The 17,906-nt window shown below is 43.4% G+C and overlaps 1 protein-coding gene across 3 annotated transcripts in view; it reads right to left on the bottom strand.

Annotated features, from left to right (window-relative positions):
* Nucleotides 1-17,315, bottom strand: part of LGI2 (leucine rich repeat LGI family member 2) — a 32,037-nt gene extending 14,722 nt beyond the window's left edge. For 2 of the 3 annotated variants that reach the window (XM_050947735.1, XM_050947736.1), the window contains exons 1-6: nt 16,885-17,315; nt 15,847-15,918; nt 12,449-12,520; nt 9,478-9,549; nt 8,798-8,869; nt 2,550-2,719 (exon numbers count right to left, since the gene is read on the bottom strand). In XM_050947735.1, coding sequence (XP_050803692.1) covers nt 2,550-2,719; nt 8,798-8,869; nt 9,478-9,549; nt 12,449-12,520; nt 15,847-15,918; nt 16,885-17,081 — 655 coding nt within the window. In that variant the 5' untranslated portion in view covers nt 17,082-17,315. The remainder of the gene's footprint in view (nt 1-2,549; nt 2,720-8,797; nt 8,870-9,477; nt 9,550-12,448; nt 12,521-15,846; nt 15,919-16,884) is intronic. The other variant, XM_050947737.1, reaches the window with a different exon arrangement.
* Between the last annotated feature and the right edge of the window lie 591 nt (nt 17,316-17,906).

The raw sequence follows: 17,906 nt of genomic DNA, 5'->3' as shown, positions 1-17,906 counted from the left end.
GAAAAGCTAAGGTTGAACAAGCTATTCTGCAACAGCTCCCTGTGTGCACACATTTATTCTGGCAGACAAATGCCTTTTCCTGATCTTGCTTAACACACTTTGGAAATTGATTAAGAAACTAGAAAAAGGCACTTTTATTCCAGAGAATAAGAGTGTCCATACAGGGAGCTATTCCATAATAAATGCTGCCTTTTTAAATTCCCACTCTGCCTTACTTTGGAATAACTTTCTACTGTAGACAAGCCCCAATTCCCACTTTATAGCTAGGGAAAGTAAGAGCAGACAGGCTGTGATTTGCCTGATGCTACAGACAGAGTTGAGGGCAGAGTAGGGATTAGAGCTCAGAAGTGGGTAGTTTTTAATTCCACACTTGGGGCACTATGCTACCTCAGCAATGGTGCACTCCCTGAAGAATTTTTTCTATATTCCAGAAACTGTTTCTTCATAAAGACTACAAGGAGTCAGTGGCACCTTAAAGACTAATAGATTTATTTGGGCATAAGCTTTTGTTGGTAAAAAAACCACACTTCTTCAGATGCATGGAGTGAAAATTACAGATACAGACATAAATATATTGGCACATGAAGAGAAGGGAGTTACCTCACAAGGGGAGAACCACTGTTGACAGGGCCAATTCAGTCAGGGTGGATGTGGTCCACTCCCAGTAACTGAGCTGAGGAAGTATTGTTCTAAATCAGTCATAAAAAATGTTGGCATATTGTGGGGCCATGCGGGTACCAATAACAGTGCCGCTGACTTGAAGCCATAACTTGTTCCCAGATCTGAAATGGTTGTGGGTGAGGACAAAGTCACAAAGCTCAGCCACCAGGTGTGCCGTGGCCTCATAAAGACTGTTCCCCTCCAAACACCTTTTAAGGAGGCCCTAAGTCACAGCTCCAACTTGTCTACAATTTGCTCTCATGCTGTTATTAAAAAAAACTGAAAGGCATGTTGCTAACTACCTCAGTATTCGTGAGGTGACACGGTTTTCTTTGTTCAGATCAGCTAGCAACTGACTGGCTATGGGGTTTGAAAATATCCTATACTACCCTGCCTCAATGCTTCTCTGACTGCAGTTGCACAAGTATTCAAGCAGGCAGTCAGTCATTACATGACATAAAACCCTAGTTTCTTACATAATCCCTAGCGCATACGGGGTCAGATTTATCCCGAGTGTAAATTCATTTACATCAGGACAGTGAAGTAACAGCAGGATTGAATTTTGCCTATGACAACTGCACAGTTACACGTATACTGTCATACGCTTACAGAGAGAGTAGATCTAAAGCATATCCTTAGCTGCTGTAAATCAGGGCAGCTCTGAAGATCTGGCTGTCAAAGTTTACACAGCACTAAGCCAGTGCTCATGCAACAGTAACCTTTTAATGAATGCAGATTGAGGTAAATTAAACTTTGTGTTCTTGCATCATTGTGGATCAGCAGACACAGTAATGGAGATTTCTGGTATGGTTCCCAGCAATTTCTGTCTTCCATTTTTGACATCAATTTGTCTACACAAGGAATTATCATCCTTCACCTCTGCTGCTTCTCCTGACATACACATTGGGGCTTTAACTTAGAGTTTATTCTTTTCACTTTTTATATATGGTGCTTGGGTTATATTTCATAGCTGGGCTTGGAAGTTTATCTTTGCAACACTGGCAATCAACTTTTATGTTGTCTCTTACATAAGATTTTAAGAGCTCTACCTCATTCCTGACAGGCTGCTTTTGCAGAGATGAGAACTCAAATACCATTAATATGATTGCCATACCTTCAGGTGAGAGAGATAAGGCAGGTAAGGTAGTATCTTTTATTGAACCAACTTCTTTCAGGTACAATTTGCTCTCATCATATACAAGAACAACTCAACATTAGTGGCTAATATTCTTAATATAGTACGATTGTATTCAAACACAGATAACTGATTGTTATGTTTGGTCTGTAATCATCTTCTGATGATTAGAACTTCATGCAAGTTTGTCTCCACATCCTAGAGAATGCTTTTTACTGGCTAACATATAACAAATACCAGGTTCCTAAGCCATGCAGCACTAGTATTATCCAATATTTTTCTCCATTATTATGGGTCTGCATAATTAATTGCTGGAAACACTGCTGACACATACTTGTTACAGTGCTACTAAGCTGCGGCCTAGTGAACGAAGACAACAGATACAACGGTATCATTTAGCATGTAGATTGACGTCAGGAAGTTCTTCTGACATAGATACACTGCCTTATTCCAGACAACAGCAGAAGATCTGTGACAGAAAGTTGAGTCACAGAGTCATGATGAAACATTATGGAATTTGAAAATCATAGCTCTTATCCCTTTTATCACTTAATCCAAATAAAATCTCATCTACTTCCTTTGACTTCTAAATGTCATCTTCTCAATAGTTAGGCTTGTTCTATTATTCTGAAGTGCTGTATATAGAACCCTCTTCCCTCTCCCCTAAATCATGCTGACATAGTAATATGGGGTTAATCTAAATTTCTAATCTTTAATAATTTGTAGTGAGCTTAGAAATATATATTCTGAATACCTGTAGTGGTGCATTCATAATCAAAACTTGTGACATCATTTAACTTCTTATCCTGGTATTCTGCTGGACCAATACACAGGACATCAGAAACAGTGGAATTTGTCATCTTTAACCACAAAAACAACCACTTGGCTTTGCAGTCACACTCAAATTTATTTCCCCTTAAATCTCTAAAAAAACACACAGAAATAAACATATTTGAAATGGTTGGTAGTGATATGAAAACTGCAGAATTGTTAGCACCTTGACATACTTAATTCAAAAATAGCTGAATTGTTTTAAATTGATTCTGACAGAAGATGGAAAATATTTTCCATCTATTATCCCAACTCATTGTTCTTTGCAGTTCACTGAAATGTTGTTTATAACAAATACAGGCCCCAATCCTGGAAACACGCACATGTGTAACTTTATGCATGGAACAGATCTATTCACGTGTTTCACGTTCATAAGCATTAGCAGGATTGGAACTATAATTCACTAAAAATCCTCACAAGAAGGCTCCCTTCCACTCTGCTGCTTTTCCATTGTCTCAGAGTTTCACTGAAATTCACAGAATCCTTTGCTTCACTATACTAGTCCAGTACACAGGCAGCTGACAGTAACAGCCTTATCAGTGAAGTTTCTATGTTACATTGAAACAGAGCATACAGAGACTAATTTCACAAATATCTGAAATGTTCACAGTGTGTTTAAATTCTTGAAAGGGTCACCATCAATGTGAAATTGAGTCAATTCCAAAAAGTAAGGTATCTGTAGTTCCAGGTACAATTCCTGTCTGAGCCTCTTGACAATGTTTGTGGCTTAACAATCACATTTTCCTGCTTTAAAAAAATATTTTGCTCTCCCTTGTTGCTGTGTGACAGACTCCGGCAAACAATAGGGGAAACTGACTAGCCACAAGAAAAATATTGACACAACCTGAGCAAAGCGCTGTCAAATACAAAATGAAGGAGCAGGTTTTTGTAGTTTGTGGTGTTTGTGTGTGAGTGAGTGTGTGTGCAGGCTGCTAGGGGCTGTGTGCTGAGAGCGAGGCTGAGCCCTGAGTTGGGGGCGGGGCTTACCTGATTAGGGGTCCTATATAAGGAGCCAGGCACTCAGGCGGCGGCACAGTCAGCTGCAGCGGCACAGGAGGCGGCGAACAGAGCGGCTAACAGGGGGGTTTCAGTGGGAGTTTCCAGGGGAAGGTTGCAGGGGAGAGCAAGGCAGAGGAACTGGGAAGGCAGACCAGGGAAGAGGCAGCCCTGCGCTGGTCGGTGGCCTGCGGTGCGGTGTGAGGCGTGGATTGCCAGGCACTGAGTTGCACCGCTACGATGGAGGCAGAGGCAGCAGGTGCAGACACACTGAGGATGACTGGGTGCGGCAGCTGCGGCATGTACATGGTCCTAGAAGGAGCACCTGAAAGGAGTTTCATCTGCATGAAGTGTCGTCTGATAGAGCTGCTGGAGGAAAAGGTAAGGGGACTGGAGATGCAAGTGGAAACTCTGGCTGAGTTTAGAAGGGGATTTGAGCAGATGATGGAACACAGACTTGATGAGGCACAGGGGACAAGCTCAGGCGAGCGGACAAAAGCAGGACCTAAGGATTCTGAGGAGGGACTGCTGGGTGTGGAAAGTGGACGGTGGAAGCATGTCACTAGGAGAACCAGACAAAGGATAAGACGGGCCAGCGATGGACAAATAGAACTCAGGAATAGGTTTGCTGAGTTGGGAAATGAAGATGGAACACAGCGGGCTGCTGAAGGAGTTACGGCAAGGAAGAAGAGGCGAGCAGCTAGTCCTGCAGATGGAGGGGAGCAGTCAGTGGAGGCGACATCAAGTACGAGCCCTAGGAGGATTGTGAGGTCGAATACAAATCAGGAGGAATCACGGCCAGCTGCTGTGGGGGATAGACCGGAGAATCGCATTGTCACCAGGAAAAGGCAAGTCTACGTGATTGGAGACTCTCTACTGAGAAGAGTAGACAGGCCTGTAACTAAACCGGATCGGGAGAACAGAAGAGTGTGCTGTCTGCCGGGGGCTAAGATACAGGATGTGGACTTGAGCCTGAATACGATCTTAGCGGGAGCGGGAAAAAATCCATTGATTATCCTTCATGTGGGAACGAACGATACAGCTAGTTACTCACTGGACAGTATCAAGGAGGACTATTTCAGACTGGGGAAGAGGCTTAAAGACATCGAGGCTCAGGTGATCTTCAGTGGGATTCTGCCGGTTCCTAGAGCGGGGCGACGAAGGAGGGACAAGATTATGGCGATCAACAGATGGCTCAGGGAGTGGTGTTATAAGGAGGGCTTTGGGATGTACGGTCACTGGGACGCATTTACGGATAGACGACTGTTTGCTCAGGATGGACTTCATCTCAGCAAGGAGGGAAATAGGATTCTAGGATGGAGGCTCGCCGACCTCATCAAGAGGGCTTTAAACTAGAAAGTTGGGGGAGATGGTTGGGAAATGTTCGGGAGATCTCCACGCCAGAACATAACCTGGAGAGGGAAGTAAACAAAGTGAGCGGGGATACCCTTGTGGCCCCAAGATTTGATCCAAGGAGGAATAGTGGAGTAGAAACCAGAGTAACGGGTGATGCTGGTGGCAGACGGTTTGTGCACGACGGGGGAAAGAATGTCACTGACGCCAAACGCCGAAAATTAAAAGGTTTGTACACTAATGCGAGGAGCCTAGGTAACAAGATGGAGGAACTGGAGTTACTCGTGCAGGAAGTCAAGCCGGATATTATAGGGATTACCGAAACCTGGTGGAATAGTACTCATGACTGGAGCACGGGTATTGAAGGCTATGTGCTGTTCAGAAAAGACAGGAAGAAAGGCAAAGGTGGGGGAGTAGCCTTGTACATCAATGATGAAATTAAATGTAGCGAAATAAGATGCGATGGAATGGATAACACGGAGTCCGTCTGGGCAAAAATCACGCTGGGTAAAAAAGCAACTAGAGCTTCCCCTGAGATAGTGCTTGGGGTGTGCTACAGACCGCCGGGATCGGATTGGGATATGGATAGAGACCTCTTTAATGTCTTTAATGAAGTAAACACAAAGGGGAAATGTGTGATTATGGGGGACTTCAACTTCCCGGACATAGACTGGAGGACGAGTACTTGCACGAATAATAGGGGTCGGATTTTTCTGGATGTGATAGCGGATGGATTTCTTCATCAAGTAGTTGAAGCACCTACGAGAGGGGATGCCATTCTAGACTTGGTGTTGGTGAGCAGTGAGGACCTCGTAGAAGAAATGGTGGTAGGGGACAACCTTGGTTCGAGTGATCATGAGCTGATTCAGTTCAAACTAGATGGAAGGATAAACAAATGTAGATCTGCGATTAGGGTTTTTGACTTCTCGAGGGCTAATTTTAAAGAGTTAAGGAAATTAGTTAGGGAAGTGGATTGGACGGAGGAATTAGTGGATTTAAATGTGGAGGAGGCCTGGAATTACTTTAAGTCGCAGCTGCGGAGACTGTCGGAAGCCTGCATCCCAAGAAAGGGGAAAAGAACCATGGGCAGGAGTTGCAGGCCAAACTGGATGAGCAAGCAACTCAGAGAGGGGATTAGACAAAAGCAGAAAGCTTACAGGGAGTGGAAGGAAGGCAGGATCAGTAAAGAAAGCTACCTTGCTGAGGTCAGAACATGTAGGGATAAAGTGAGGAAGGCTAAAAGCCGCATTGAACTGGAACTTGCAAAGGGAATCAAAACCAATAGTAAAAGGTTCTACAGCCACATAAATAAGAAGAAAACAAAGAAAGAAGAAGTGGGGCCGCTATACACTGAGGATGGAATGGAGGTTAAGGATAACCTAGGCATGGCCCAACATCTAAACAAGTACTTTGCCTCGGTTTTTAATAAGACTAGTGAGGAACCTTGCGATGATGGAGGGATGATAAACGGGAATGTGGATATGGAAGTGGATATTACTGCAACTGAGGTAGAGGCCGTACTTGAACAGCTTGATGGGTCGAAGTCGGAGGGCCCGGACAATCTCCACCCGAGGATATTAAAGGAACTGGCGCGTGAAATTGCGAGCCCGTTAGCGAGAATTTTTAAGCAATCGATAATCTCGGGTGTTGTGCCGTATGACTGGAGGATTGCTAATGTAGTTCCTATTTTTAAGAAAGGGAAAAAGAGTGATCCGGGTAATTATAGGCCTGTTAGCTTGACGTCTGTAGTATGTAAGGTCTTGGAAAAAATTTTAAGGGAGAAAGTAGTTAAGGACATAGAGGTCAATGGTAATTGGGACGAACTGCAACACGGATTTACTAAAGGTAGATCGTGCCAAACCAATCTGATCTCCTTCTTTGAGAAGGTGACGGATTACTTAGATAAAGGAAATGCGGTAGATATAATTTACCTAGATTTCAGTAAGGCGTTCGACACGGTTCCGCACGGGGAGCTGTTAGTTAAATTGGAAAAGCTGGGAGTGAATATGAAAGTTGTAAGGTGGATAAGGAACTGGTTAAAGGGGAGACTCCAGAGGGTCGTATTGAAAGGTGAACTGTCGGACTGGAAGGAGGTCACCAGTGGAGTCCCTCAAGGATCGGTCTTGGGACCGATCTTATTTAACCTTTTTATTACTGACCTTGGCACAAAGAGCGGGAATGTGCTAATAAAGTTCGCGGATGACACGAAGCTGGGGGGTATTGCTAACACGGAGAAGGACAGGGATACTATTCAAGAAGATCTGAACCACCTTGTAAACTGGAGTAATAGAAATAGGATGAAATACAATAGTGAAAAGTGCAAGGTCATGCATTTAGGAATTAATAATAAGAATTTTGGATATACGTTGGGGGCGCATCAGTTGGAAGCGACGGAGGAAGAGAAGGACCTTGGGGTACTGGTTGATAGCAGGATGACTATGAGTCGCCAATGTGATACGGCTGTTAAAAAAGCAAATGCGATTTTGGGATGCATCAGGCGGGGTATTTCCTGCAAGGATAAGGAGGTGTTAGTACCGTTGTATACGGCGTTGGTGAGACCCCATCTGGAATACTGTGTGCAGTTCTGGTGTCCCATGTTCAAGAAGGATGAATTCAAACTGGAACAGGTTCAGAGACGGGCTACGAGGATGATCCGAGGAATGGAAAAACTGCCTTATGAAAGGAGACTCAAAGAGCTTGGCTTGTTTAGCCTGGCCAAAAGAAGGCTGAGGGGGGATATGCTCGCCCTATATAAATATATCAAGGGGGTTAACGTTAGGGAGGGAGAGGAATTATTTAAGTTTAGTACTAATGTAGCCACGAGGACGAATGGGTATAAACTGGATATTAGGAAGTTTAGACTTGAAATTAGACGAAGGTTTCTGACCATTAGGGGAGTGAAGTTCTGGAATAGCCTTCCGAGGGAAGTAGTAGGGGCAAAAGACTTTCCTGGCTTTAAGACAAAGCTTGATAAGTATATGGAGGGGATGTTATGATAGGATCGTCAATTTGGGCAATTGATCTTGAATTACCACCAGACAGGTCTGCTCAATGGTCTGCGGGGAGATGTTGCATGCGATGGGTACTGAGTTGCTGCGGAGAACTCCTTCTTGGGTGCTGGCTGGTGACTCTTGCCCACATGCTCAGGGTTTAGCTGATCGCCATATTTGGGGTCGGGAAGGAATTTTCCTCCAGGGCGGATTGGCAGGTGCCCTGGAGGTTTTTCGCCTTCCCCTGCAGCGTGGGGCACGGGTCGCTTGCTGGTGGTGTCTCTGCAGCTTGAGGTCTTCAAACCATTTTTGAGGATTTCAATAACTCGGTCCTGGGATAGGGGTTGTATAAAATTGGATGGGTGGGGTTCTGTGGCCTGCCTTGTGCAGGAGGTCAGACTAGATGATCAGATTGGTCCCTTCTGACCTATGAGTCTATGAGTCTATGAAAAAATAGGGGAAAAATATTATTTTAATTTAATCTCTTTCAGTAGCAGTAATTTTAGGGGCTACTTGTAGCAACAGTGGATTAAAAAATGTTCACACAAACTGTGATTTTAAAAGTTGATGGTGTCCCCTCAATTCAAGAATTTTCATGAAACATCAGAAAATAAGTAATAAGGCTGGTCATGTGCACTATTGTGATAAACAACAAGTGAAGTCTAATTTAATTCTACTGAGCAAACAATATTAGAATGAGAATGCTAATACAACACAATAAGCATTTATTTTTAGCATGGATTTCAGCTACACCAAAAAAAAATGGATCTTAAAGCACAGATTAATAGAGTCACAATGACAGGCAACCAATCAAAAGATTTTCATTACTTACAATTCAATCAGAGAATCTAAATCACTGAAGATATCCCTTGGCAGAGCTTTAATGTTGTTATTAGCCAAAGAACTAGAAAAAAAAAGTTAGATCTTATTATCTTGACTCCTATCAAGTCTAGCGTCACTTAAATAATGCTAATGATTTGATGTTGTCATGAATGAATTAAACACTGTGCCTCCACCCTCCTTGTGAATCTTTGCTAATGTGTGAGAACAGAAAGTGAAGATGACTAGAAACAAAAGGGAAATTGGTCAATTGGTTTTTATTGTCCAAGCGGAATGAAATACAAAAACAAGCAATAAAATGCTGAAAAGTAAATGGAATTTTAACTCTAATTGAACATGCAGTAGCCAAGATATTAGTAATAAGAACTGCTTGCACAAGTAAAGGTTGCATGTTCAGGTTGTGAGTGTGTGTAACTCAGGTGAAAACCCTGGAGTATCATCAGAACATGAATATTTTTAAACTTACTGGAAGCCACATTGTAAAAGTCTGAATTAGCCCATGTGCAGAGATTAAGATGGAAATGTCCTACGCAGCCAAAAACTATAGTTTTCTTTAAAGGAGCAAGAGCCTCCACCATTAACAGTAAAAACAGTTACAGAAGCGCTTGAGGCCTGAGTTTTGGAAAATCTGGCAATGTTTAAATAACTTATAATAAGTGTTAAAGGACTTACAGGTGAGTCAGATCGCGAAGGCCACGGAATGCATTTCTTGAAATGGTTTCTATTTTGTTTCCTTCAATAAATCTATACAGAAAAATAATATATATATATATCTAAATACCTTAATTAACAGTATTAGTATGTATGTTTTAACCTATCACCTACTAACTTAGTAAGTATCTACATAGGCTCATATCTGATGCCGAAGAAATATCAGTAGAGCTATTTACATTCCCTTTTCCTTTCTCTTATGGCCAAAGCACAAGAGAAGAAAAAGGTGACAGTCCAAACGAGAGAGAGAGAGAGAATGTAAGGGAAAGAGTTGAAAAGAGAAGGAAAAGCATGGACAGTGTACATAACCCTATTCCCCACTTCCCAACCAGTTAATCATTCCCTGAGGACTTCTACTGGCAGACCTGAGAGAGGGAGTTGGCCTGGGTTTCACAGCGCTTAGCAATGCCATTTGATATGTGTGGTGGTGTGAAGATAGACTGTAAGCTCCTTTGGACAAAGTAAGTTAAGAATAAAAAAAGAGAGCCAATAGCAGCAGAGAGACGCAATAGGAAAGTGGTGGAACAAAGGTGAGGATAATAAAATGAACCTACCTACATTTCAGCATCTGGACTGAAATCTTTATGGTCTCCTTGGGGGCTACACCTTGTGGGTTCACCACCAGGACTGGCCATGGAAATTGCAGAATGACTCCCTACGTTTCGAGTAACTAAATTTTGTTTGGGGGTTAGAGAGCAAAGTCAGCTGCTGTGAACAGTAACATTGTCTTTGGCTCTTCACTATCTGTCTAGGTTCATATATTGGTGCCCAGCTCTGTAGTAACTGTTCATCTTCATGAAGTGACAGGGACCCCTCTTCACATCAAGAGCACAGATAAGGACATTAGAAAGGAGTCAGTCTACTCCTTCAGAAGGTTGCCTTTAGTCATGAATTCCATGTGCACTCCCAAAGGCCACATTGTCCCCATACACCATATCCAAGGCAGCTGGAGCTATTTTCTCATCCTTTGAGGAGACAGAAGGTTTTTCTGCCTTACCAAGATCTGTTGCCTCCTCATTTGGTGTAAACAGCCATAGCTCCATCAAACTCAATGTTTCAAGATGAGGAAGTCTGGACTGGGACTCAGTGACTGCATGGCCCAGTAAATATAGATTCCTGCTTTGCTGAATCTTGTCCTGAAGGGACTCTTCTGTGAGAATGCACCTATCAGTGTCACTCTCTAATGACTGACAGTCTATTAGCCCAGTCCTTTTTCAGAGCTCCTAGGCTTATATATTCAGACACTTAACATAGCCCAGTAGTCTTGGCAATATTATATATGTGTTGCTCTTAATAGTGTAGAAATGATGTAGTTATTTTTGGCAATATTTCCTGTTGTGCATACTCCCTAGCCTGCCCTCCTCCTTGATCTCTTATTTTGTACACAAAGAAACTTTCTCATTTGTCAGGGAAGTTTCTTTATTCCCTATGCTGGGTCTGGTTACCGATGCCTGGGAGAAACTGAATACTGGAGTATTAATGCTGCTTATAATTCATGTGGAGGAAATATCGCTGCTTAGGTTCAATTTACAAAAGGCAGAGGTGAGGTCTCTTGGCAGGAGGAAACATTTTGAAGAATTGGCAGAGATGTTGATCATAACCTTAGCTAGGAGCATCTGTCTGGCATTGGTTAAAGTGGGTTGCAGTCTCGGGGTCTTGTTAGATTTGTCTCTGTTTCTTGACAGAACGCTACATTTGATCAAATGACTAAGAGACTCCATACATTTCCTTCAAATGTGGGCCTGCCCCTTGCATCCGTCTCTACAAACATAGGCCATTGTAACATGCTCTATCTTGGGCTCCTCATGAGCACTAGTTGGAAGCTGAAGCCAGCCCACAACAGACCCAGATTTGAAATTGGGTTTTTTTGTTTGGTTGTTTTTTTGGGGCTTTTTTTTTACCTTCCACGCGCTTTTTACATTTTGATGCCTCCAGCTGTAAAACTGATTACTGCTGTCACTGAAAAATCCAGGTGCTGTAGAATCATGGATTACAGCATATGCTGTTTGCCATATTCTACTATTTCCAGATCTGTTACTTCTATTGCTGGCTGCTCCTCCATACTATAATATTAGTTCTGAATGCAGCATGTTTAGCAGTAACTGCCTATAGACGTATAAAGGCATTAGCAGAGGTTAGTGTTCATGACACTCCTCCAGGCAGCAATATAATGGTGAGAATCTATAAAAGGGGAAGTTTCTTTCAACACTGAAAAGTTATTGGAGGGATGTATCTTGTACCCAGAATGTGTTCAGACTCTAAAAACCTAACTCCTGATTTGAGATATGAAAGCAGATGAGTCTTTGAAAATCCCTTTGACTGTGAAGTGAGGATAACCAGATAATACGATTAGTATTCTTTTTAAAAAAGAGAAAGAAAGGGTGGTGAGAAAAAGAGGAAATGAAGCAGAATAAAGGGAAGGAGCAAACTGAGCTAAGAAGAAAGAGGATGAAGTATAAATGAAAGACTGGGGTGGCAAAGATACTGCAGAGAGAGTGTGGATGGGGAGAATGAAGAAGGGGATCATGGCTACAAATAGAACGACTCTGATACTCTGCACCTCTCCTGCTAGGACTTGGCAGCAAGCCATTATTTACTGATTGACATTTCAAACTCCTCTATTACATGTAACAGATGGAATTGGCCTGCATATCTAGTACCAGTTCTAGATCACCAGCTCCATTTCAGTGAATTGTGTCTATACAGAGTCACTCCAGCATGTATGGCATATTTTAAAAATACTCTGCAACATCTAAAAAATGGTAGGCAGCTGTATGAGACATTTGAACAGAAAATGGAACATAAAACCCTCCACTTTTTTTGACCTTCGTAATCACAGGGAAAACTGTTTCTCCAAGGCAGGAGTTTTGGCAACTCATCAAAACATCTTGGTTTATAAAAGACTGGCAAATACATAAAATACAGAACTTACAGGTACTCTAGATGGAAGAGACCAGCAAAGGCATCATCTCGTATGATAGTAAATGAGTTAGAGTTCAGCAAGCTGAAAATGGAGAGCAGCCATTAGGAAAGCCGATGAAAACCTGACACAGAGTATTATGCCAGTCATGTTTATTGACTAGCATCAGCCTAATCTTACTGACTCAGGCCCATATTATCCCATCAATACAGCATGTGGAAAATATTATGGAGTGCTGCTTTAAAAAAATCAATGGCATAATCTGACCCCTAATTAATGTCTTCCATGCTTTAGAAAGTATACTCCATGACATGAATCATCCACCTTGGTTGAAAGGCACAGAGGGCTAGATTTTCTGGTGCACTACGGCCACCTTGTGCCACATCAGTGGTGCAAAGTGGCCTTAAAGTGGCCAGAGTTAGTCAACAGAGAACTCCCCCTATATTCTCTCTAAAGTGTCCAGAGATAGTCAGCAGAGAACTCCCCCTGTATTCTCTGTAAAGTGGCCAGAGATAGTCAGCAGAGAACTCCCCCTATATTCTCTGCCAGCAGAGGCAGCTCTGCCCCACCCACAGAACCTTAGGTCAGTAATGTAAGTTAGATAGCGCTGGGCAGGTGCCACTCTAACTTGTGCCATGGTTGTGAGGCTGGGGATCAGGGAACTACAGCCAGCCACAGCTCTGCTCAGCGTAGGGCGGAGAAGCTGCCCTGTAATGCTTGTATATGCAAGTATCTGATCAAAAATGTGCTCTTTCTTCATCCCATTAGTCTATGAAAAGGAAACCCCACTCAAAGGAAAGACTACTTCTAAAATCTCACAAGGGCTCCTGGAACTCCCAGCAGCTACAAGTGAACATGTCTGCATTTATCTCTTATTATAACCACGTAGTAATCCTCTTTTTGCATAGTTTTAGGCATTTTACTAAAATTAATTTGGAAAGCTAATGAATATGAAATGCAAACTTGCTCTGCAAGCCTAGGTCAGTCTGCTAATTCTAGACAAATACTCTTTAAATTAACCCAAAGAAATCTGAGAAAGATTGAGATGGCAATTAAAATAAATCCCTATATTGCTATTTTACCAGGATTACTAACACATAAGAACCAGTACCAAAGATTCAAAGAGCAATGGTTATTTCAGTTCACACCTTAAGCTACTTCCTTCATATCATTCACATTCCTGTGTTTGAAAAGCAAAATTATAAAATACAGTAGTCAGCAAAATTTGACTGGGGCGGGGGGCAAGGTAAATGGTTGGTATGGCACTTATACACTCCACCGCAATTCTGATCTCCCCAATAACATGAACAAACTAACCAAGCTGGGGTTCTTCCTCCTCCCCCACTGAACAATCTGATAACCCACTTTGCAATATCCTCTGCTGGTAATCTCACCACTGTACCCTAACTTCTGAAAAAAATAAACAGGCAGCCCCTTCCACGTTGCCCTCCCCTCAGGATACAGGCCTCTACCTGCCATCTCCTTCAAATCACTGTCAGGCCAAGTCTTCACTCCCTTTGCCTTGGCCTTCCCCTCTTTGGACTCCTCACACTGCTTCTGAAGGGTGGGGGATGGATCTCGGCACTGGGGCTGAGCTTGTGTAACAGCAACGGATCCCGGTTGTTGGCAGGAGGGCTCAAACCTGGGCCCTCAATGCATGAGCCTCTAGTGCGTGAGCTAAAAGCCACATGGCCCTTAGCTAAGGCTGTAGAGCAGACTCATTAATCCCTCTCTAAGTGGTCTGAGTGCCACTAGATGGGATAGAACACCACACCCAGAAGGTGTGTGGGTTATACTTGCACTCCAGCTCTCTTGGGCAAATCTTCTGTAGCCCCAAAGAGGACCAAGAAAGTGCCCTGTGAGTGTGCTCTCATCTCAGCCCTGCTCTATACTTTCAATGAAGGAAGAGCTCGGGTCTTAAGAGCTGGAGGCCTCCAGACTTTCCTTCCCCTGAGTGCAGTCTATAGTGAGAAAAAGCTTTGTATTAATAAACACGTTAACTAGCACCATGTTAAACACGTTTTTTCCCTTACCACACACACAAGTGTTTTCAAATATGGCAGCTGGTTTGTTAATACATTTTTCTAATGCAGTGGGTTTTTCCACTAAACACAAAGGCCAGGGGGCTGCTGTATTGAAGGTGCTAGGCTCTGCCAGCCCCTCCCTTTCCTAGCTGCACTCCGTGGTGCTGCACTGAAGGGGATGAAGGCCTGTCCTCGTCCTGTCTTCCCTTCGCTCCCCAGTGTTCTCTCCACTGTGCTGCTGGAAAGAGGGGGGGAAACAAAGGCATTTGGCACAATTGTATTTGTTTGTTTATGTTTATTCAAAGAAATAAAGGTGAGAGGATTGAACTGGTGGGGCTTAGTCCCATTTGCCCCTCCCACAGGATGCCACCGGGGGCTATTCTGTCTCAGCAGACCCTGGTTTTAAATGATCTGTCTATGGTACTTACATGCCCTCATTTCTGTAGTGCCTCGCAATCTTTTAATGTGTTTATTCTCACAACACCCTCTAACACAGGGAAGTGCTACTATCCACATGTTTACTGATGTAGCACTAAGGCACTGTCAAGGGGATTTAGGGTCCTAAGTGCCTAAATCCCCTTTAAAAATGAGATGTAGGCTCCTAAATCAGTTGGGCATTGCATCACTAAACACAGCAATACCTAAATACCTGGGCCAGGGAGACTAAGCAGCTTGTCCAAGGTCACCCAGGAAGTCTGCAGCAAAGCAGAAAATTGAACACAGGGATCCCATGTCCCAGCGTAACACCCTAACCACTGCACTGTCCTTCCTGCAGAATAGTCATCACTTTCTAGATCGGTTTGGTGGGACTGGAACCTGTGACCTCAAAGCCCCACATTTTCCACTCAGACACATTCAGCCCAACACAATTTGCTTAAGAGACTTTGAACTCTGATAGGTAGCACCAAATTCTCCTCTCAAATGTACTTGAATGATCTGGACTCTGACAGTCCACTCTCCCTAGAAGAGCAAATTACCACTGATATCAATACCACCCCCACCCCGCCCTGCACAGTTAATGTCAGATTTATTAGCATAGAATGAACATGATGTTGGAGTTAGAGCAATCATGTGACTCCAAGAGGAGAATTCTATCCTAAATTTGTTTAGTATGGGCCTTAAAAATAATTAAAACAGCAGAGAAACCTACTGTCTTTGTTTAGTAAATTAGCAATAATTTCCTAAATGGTTTTATGCCATATTGTCAATGAAGCAAATTCATTCCTGGTGTATTGTTACACCACTGAAGTCAATGGAGTTACCCCAGAGATTAACTTATCCATTATCTTCTTTCTGAAGACACCATGGTGCCTATATCTATTCTAGGGGGATATTGGCAAAAGTTTTAGTTAGAGCTGTGTTTTGTTGAGGAAGTGCAGTACTTACAGCAGCTGCAGGCAAGGCAGATGGGCAAACATTCTGTCCTTGATTTCAGAAAAGGTTCCATTTACCAGGCTCCTGAGAGAAAAAAAAAAACCCAGGAAAATCCAACAATTAAATAAAGCTCATGATCATCACCTCCATTAGCAGCATCACAATATCCACCCCGTTGGATGGCCTGGCCCCTTTTTATAAGATCCCAGCAAAGGGGGTCAATATTCATGTTTAAAGGGTGTTTAATTCTGCTCCTGTTCCTGTTTCTCCCCACTAAGCTTGTGAAGTTCCCTCACATTAATCTTTAATACCATGCACTTTTAGCCTCTTGGCAACCTCTCTCCACTGGGTCGGGGGGGGGGGGGGATTGTTTTGTCTGCCCACTTGTATTTTTGGATTTTGATAGAGAAGAAAAAACAAGAGAGAGAGAGAGAGAGAAAAGAAAATTAGTACTTGTGTTAAACAGGATTAACAGTAAAAGCACATGAGATTTAAAAGTGGCACAAGTTAAAAACACTATCATTTCCAGTTCCACTCACATTAAAAATGCATCTAATTAACTCTCAAGTTCCTGAAGTCTGTGTAGTCTTTTCCCCAAGGTAATATGTCATATTAGATAATTACCAGGGAGTAAATCTTTCGTTAATTCTACAGCACTTTAATATGGCCACTTGCCATCCCCTCAGGTCGGTAAGATTTACACATGGTAAGTACATATATACATACATGCATTTTCCTTCCCTTACATATCTGCTGTAGAAATGGTGCAGTCAAGATTTCTCGTTTGAAAAGGTCTTTCAGATATGGAAATCTAACTCCTTTGCAGCTGCATGGCAGTGCAATATTTCAGCAATGGAAAGCACAGACACTGCCATACACTAACAAAACTGCACATTACTGGGATCTTAGCATCCGTCAAGAAGCCAGCATCCAGCAGGGAAACCAAAACCCCAACTTAAAGAAAAGAATCCCAAACCACAAAGAAGGAATGGGGTGAGGGGCACCTGGCCGCTGCCCAGGAAAACTCTGCTGTAGGAAGGTTTAACTTACAAGGAGCTGATGTCGCTGGGGATGATTCGCGGCACACCAGGGGATCCCACACAAATAATGGATTCTTTGGTGCAGCTGCATGTGGCAGGGCATCGGAGTGGCTTTTTCACCTGGGCACGCTGCAGTAGGCATGCCACTGCCAGAACCAAGAGACAGAGAGAACCGCCGCTGCAGCCGCTGCTTCGTAGGAGAGCCATACCGTTCCTTCCTCCTCTGCCTCGTGGTCCCCTTTTGGCCCTGCACTCTTGGCCCGAGCACTGCTGCTGCTGCTGCTACTGCACAGGAGGCTGGAACAGGAGTAGGAGCCAGGCAGCATGCTGCACCCTTATGCTCAGGCTGAGTGTCTCTCTGCAGCAGAAGCAGTGGTAGCTGTACCAGGGCTGCTGCACTAGACTCCTTCCTCCTGACATCAGCACTTCAGCTGCAGCCTTTTCTATCCAATGAATAATTTATCAAAGGCTCCATTGCGAGGGAGAGTTTAAAAATAATCCCCCAAATAGCCAAGGCTCAAAGGACTTTGTTTCACTTTCCCCTCCCCCTCCCCTTGGTTTCTCCTTGAACACTAGAGAGGAGAGGAGGCAGCTGGGTGACCTTGAGGGGGAGGGGGCTATAGCTGTCATACACATGACTAGGGCCAAATGTTCATTCCCTGTGCAAGAAGGTGTGCAAAGCATCCCTGGGCTGCTGCTCCCAGTGACCAGGGACAGAAGGGGGATTCCAGGCCTCATACGTACTTATTTACACACAACATATTAGTGCCTTTGTGCAGAAGTGGGGAGGGCTAGGGGGGAACAATGTTAGTTTAAATAATTTAAAGACACTGTCTTCCCCCCTACTCCCCATCACCATGTGGTGAAAACAGCATTTTAGGGGACTAGAAAACCCATGACATTCTTTCATCATTTCCTCAATTCTTCTTCTTTGTAACATGTTTAGTTCTGACAAAGTTCTTAGTGCTGCGCAATGAACAGATCTGAAGGCAGACCCTGCCCCAAAGCCCTTACAGTCTACATGACAGTCGA

Source organism: Gopherus flavomarginatus, chromosome 3, assembly GCF_025201925.1.
Source record: "Gopherus flavomarginatus isolate rGopFla2 chromosome 3, rGopFla2.mat.asm, whole genome shotgun sequence".
NCBI lineage: Eukaryota > Metazoa > Chordata > Testudines > Testudinidae > Gopherus > Gopherus flavomarginatus.
The sequence above is the reverse complement of the archived record's forward strand: the minus strand, read 5'-3'. Positions and strand labels throughout refer to the sequence as shown.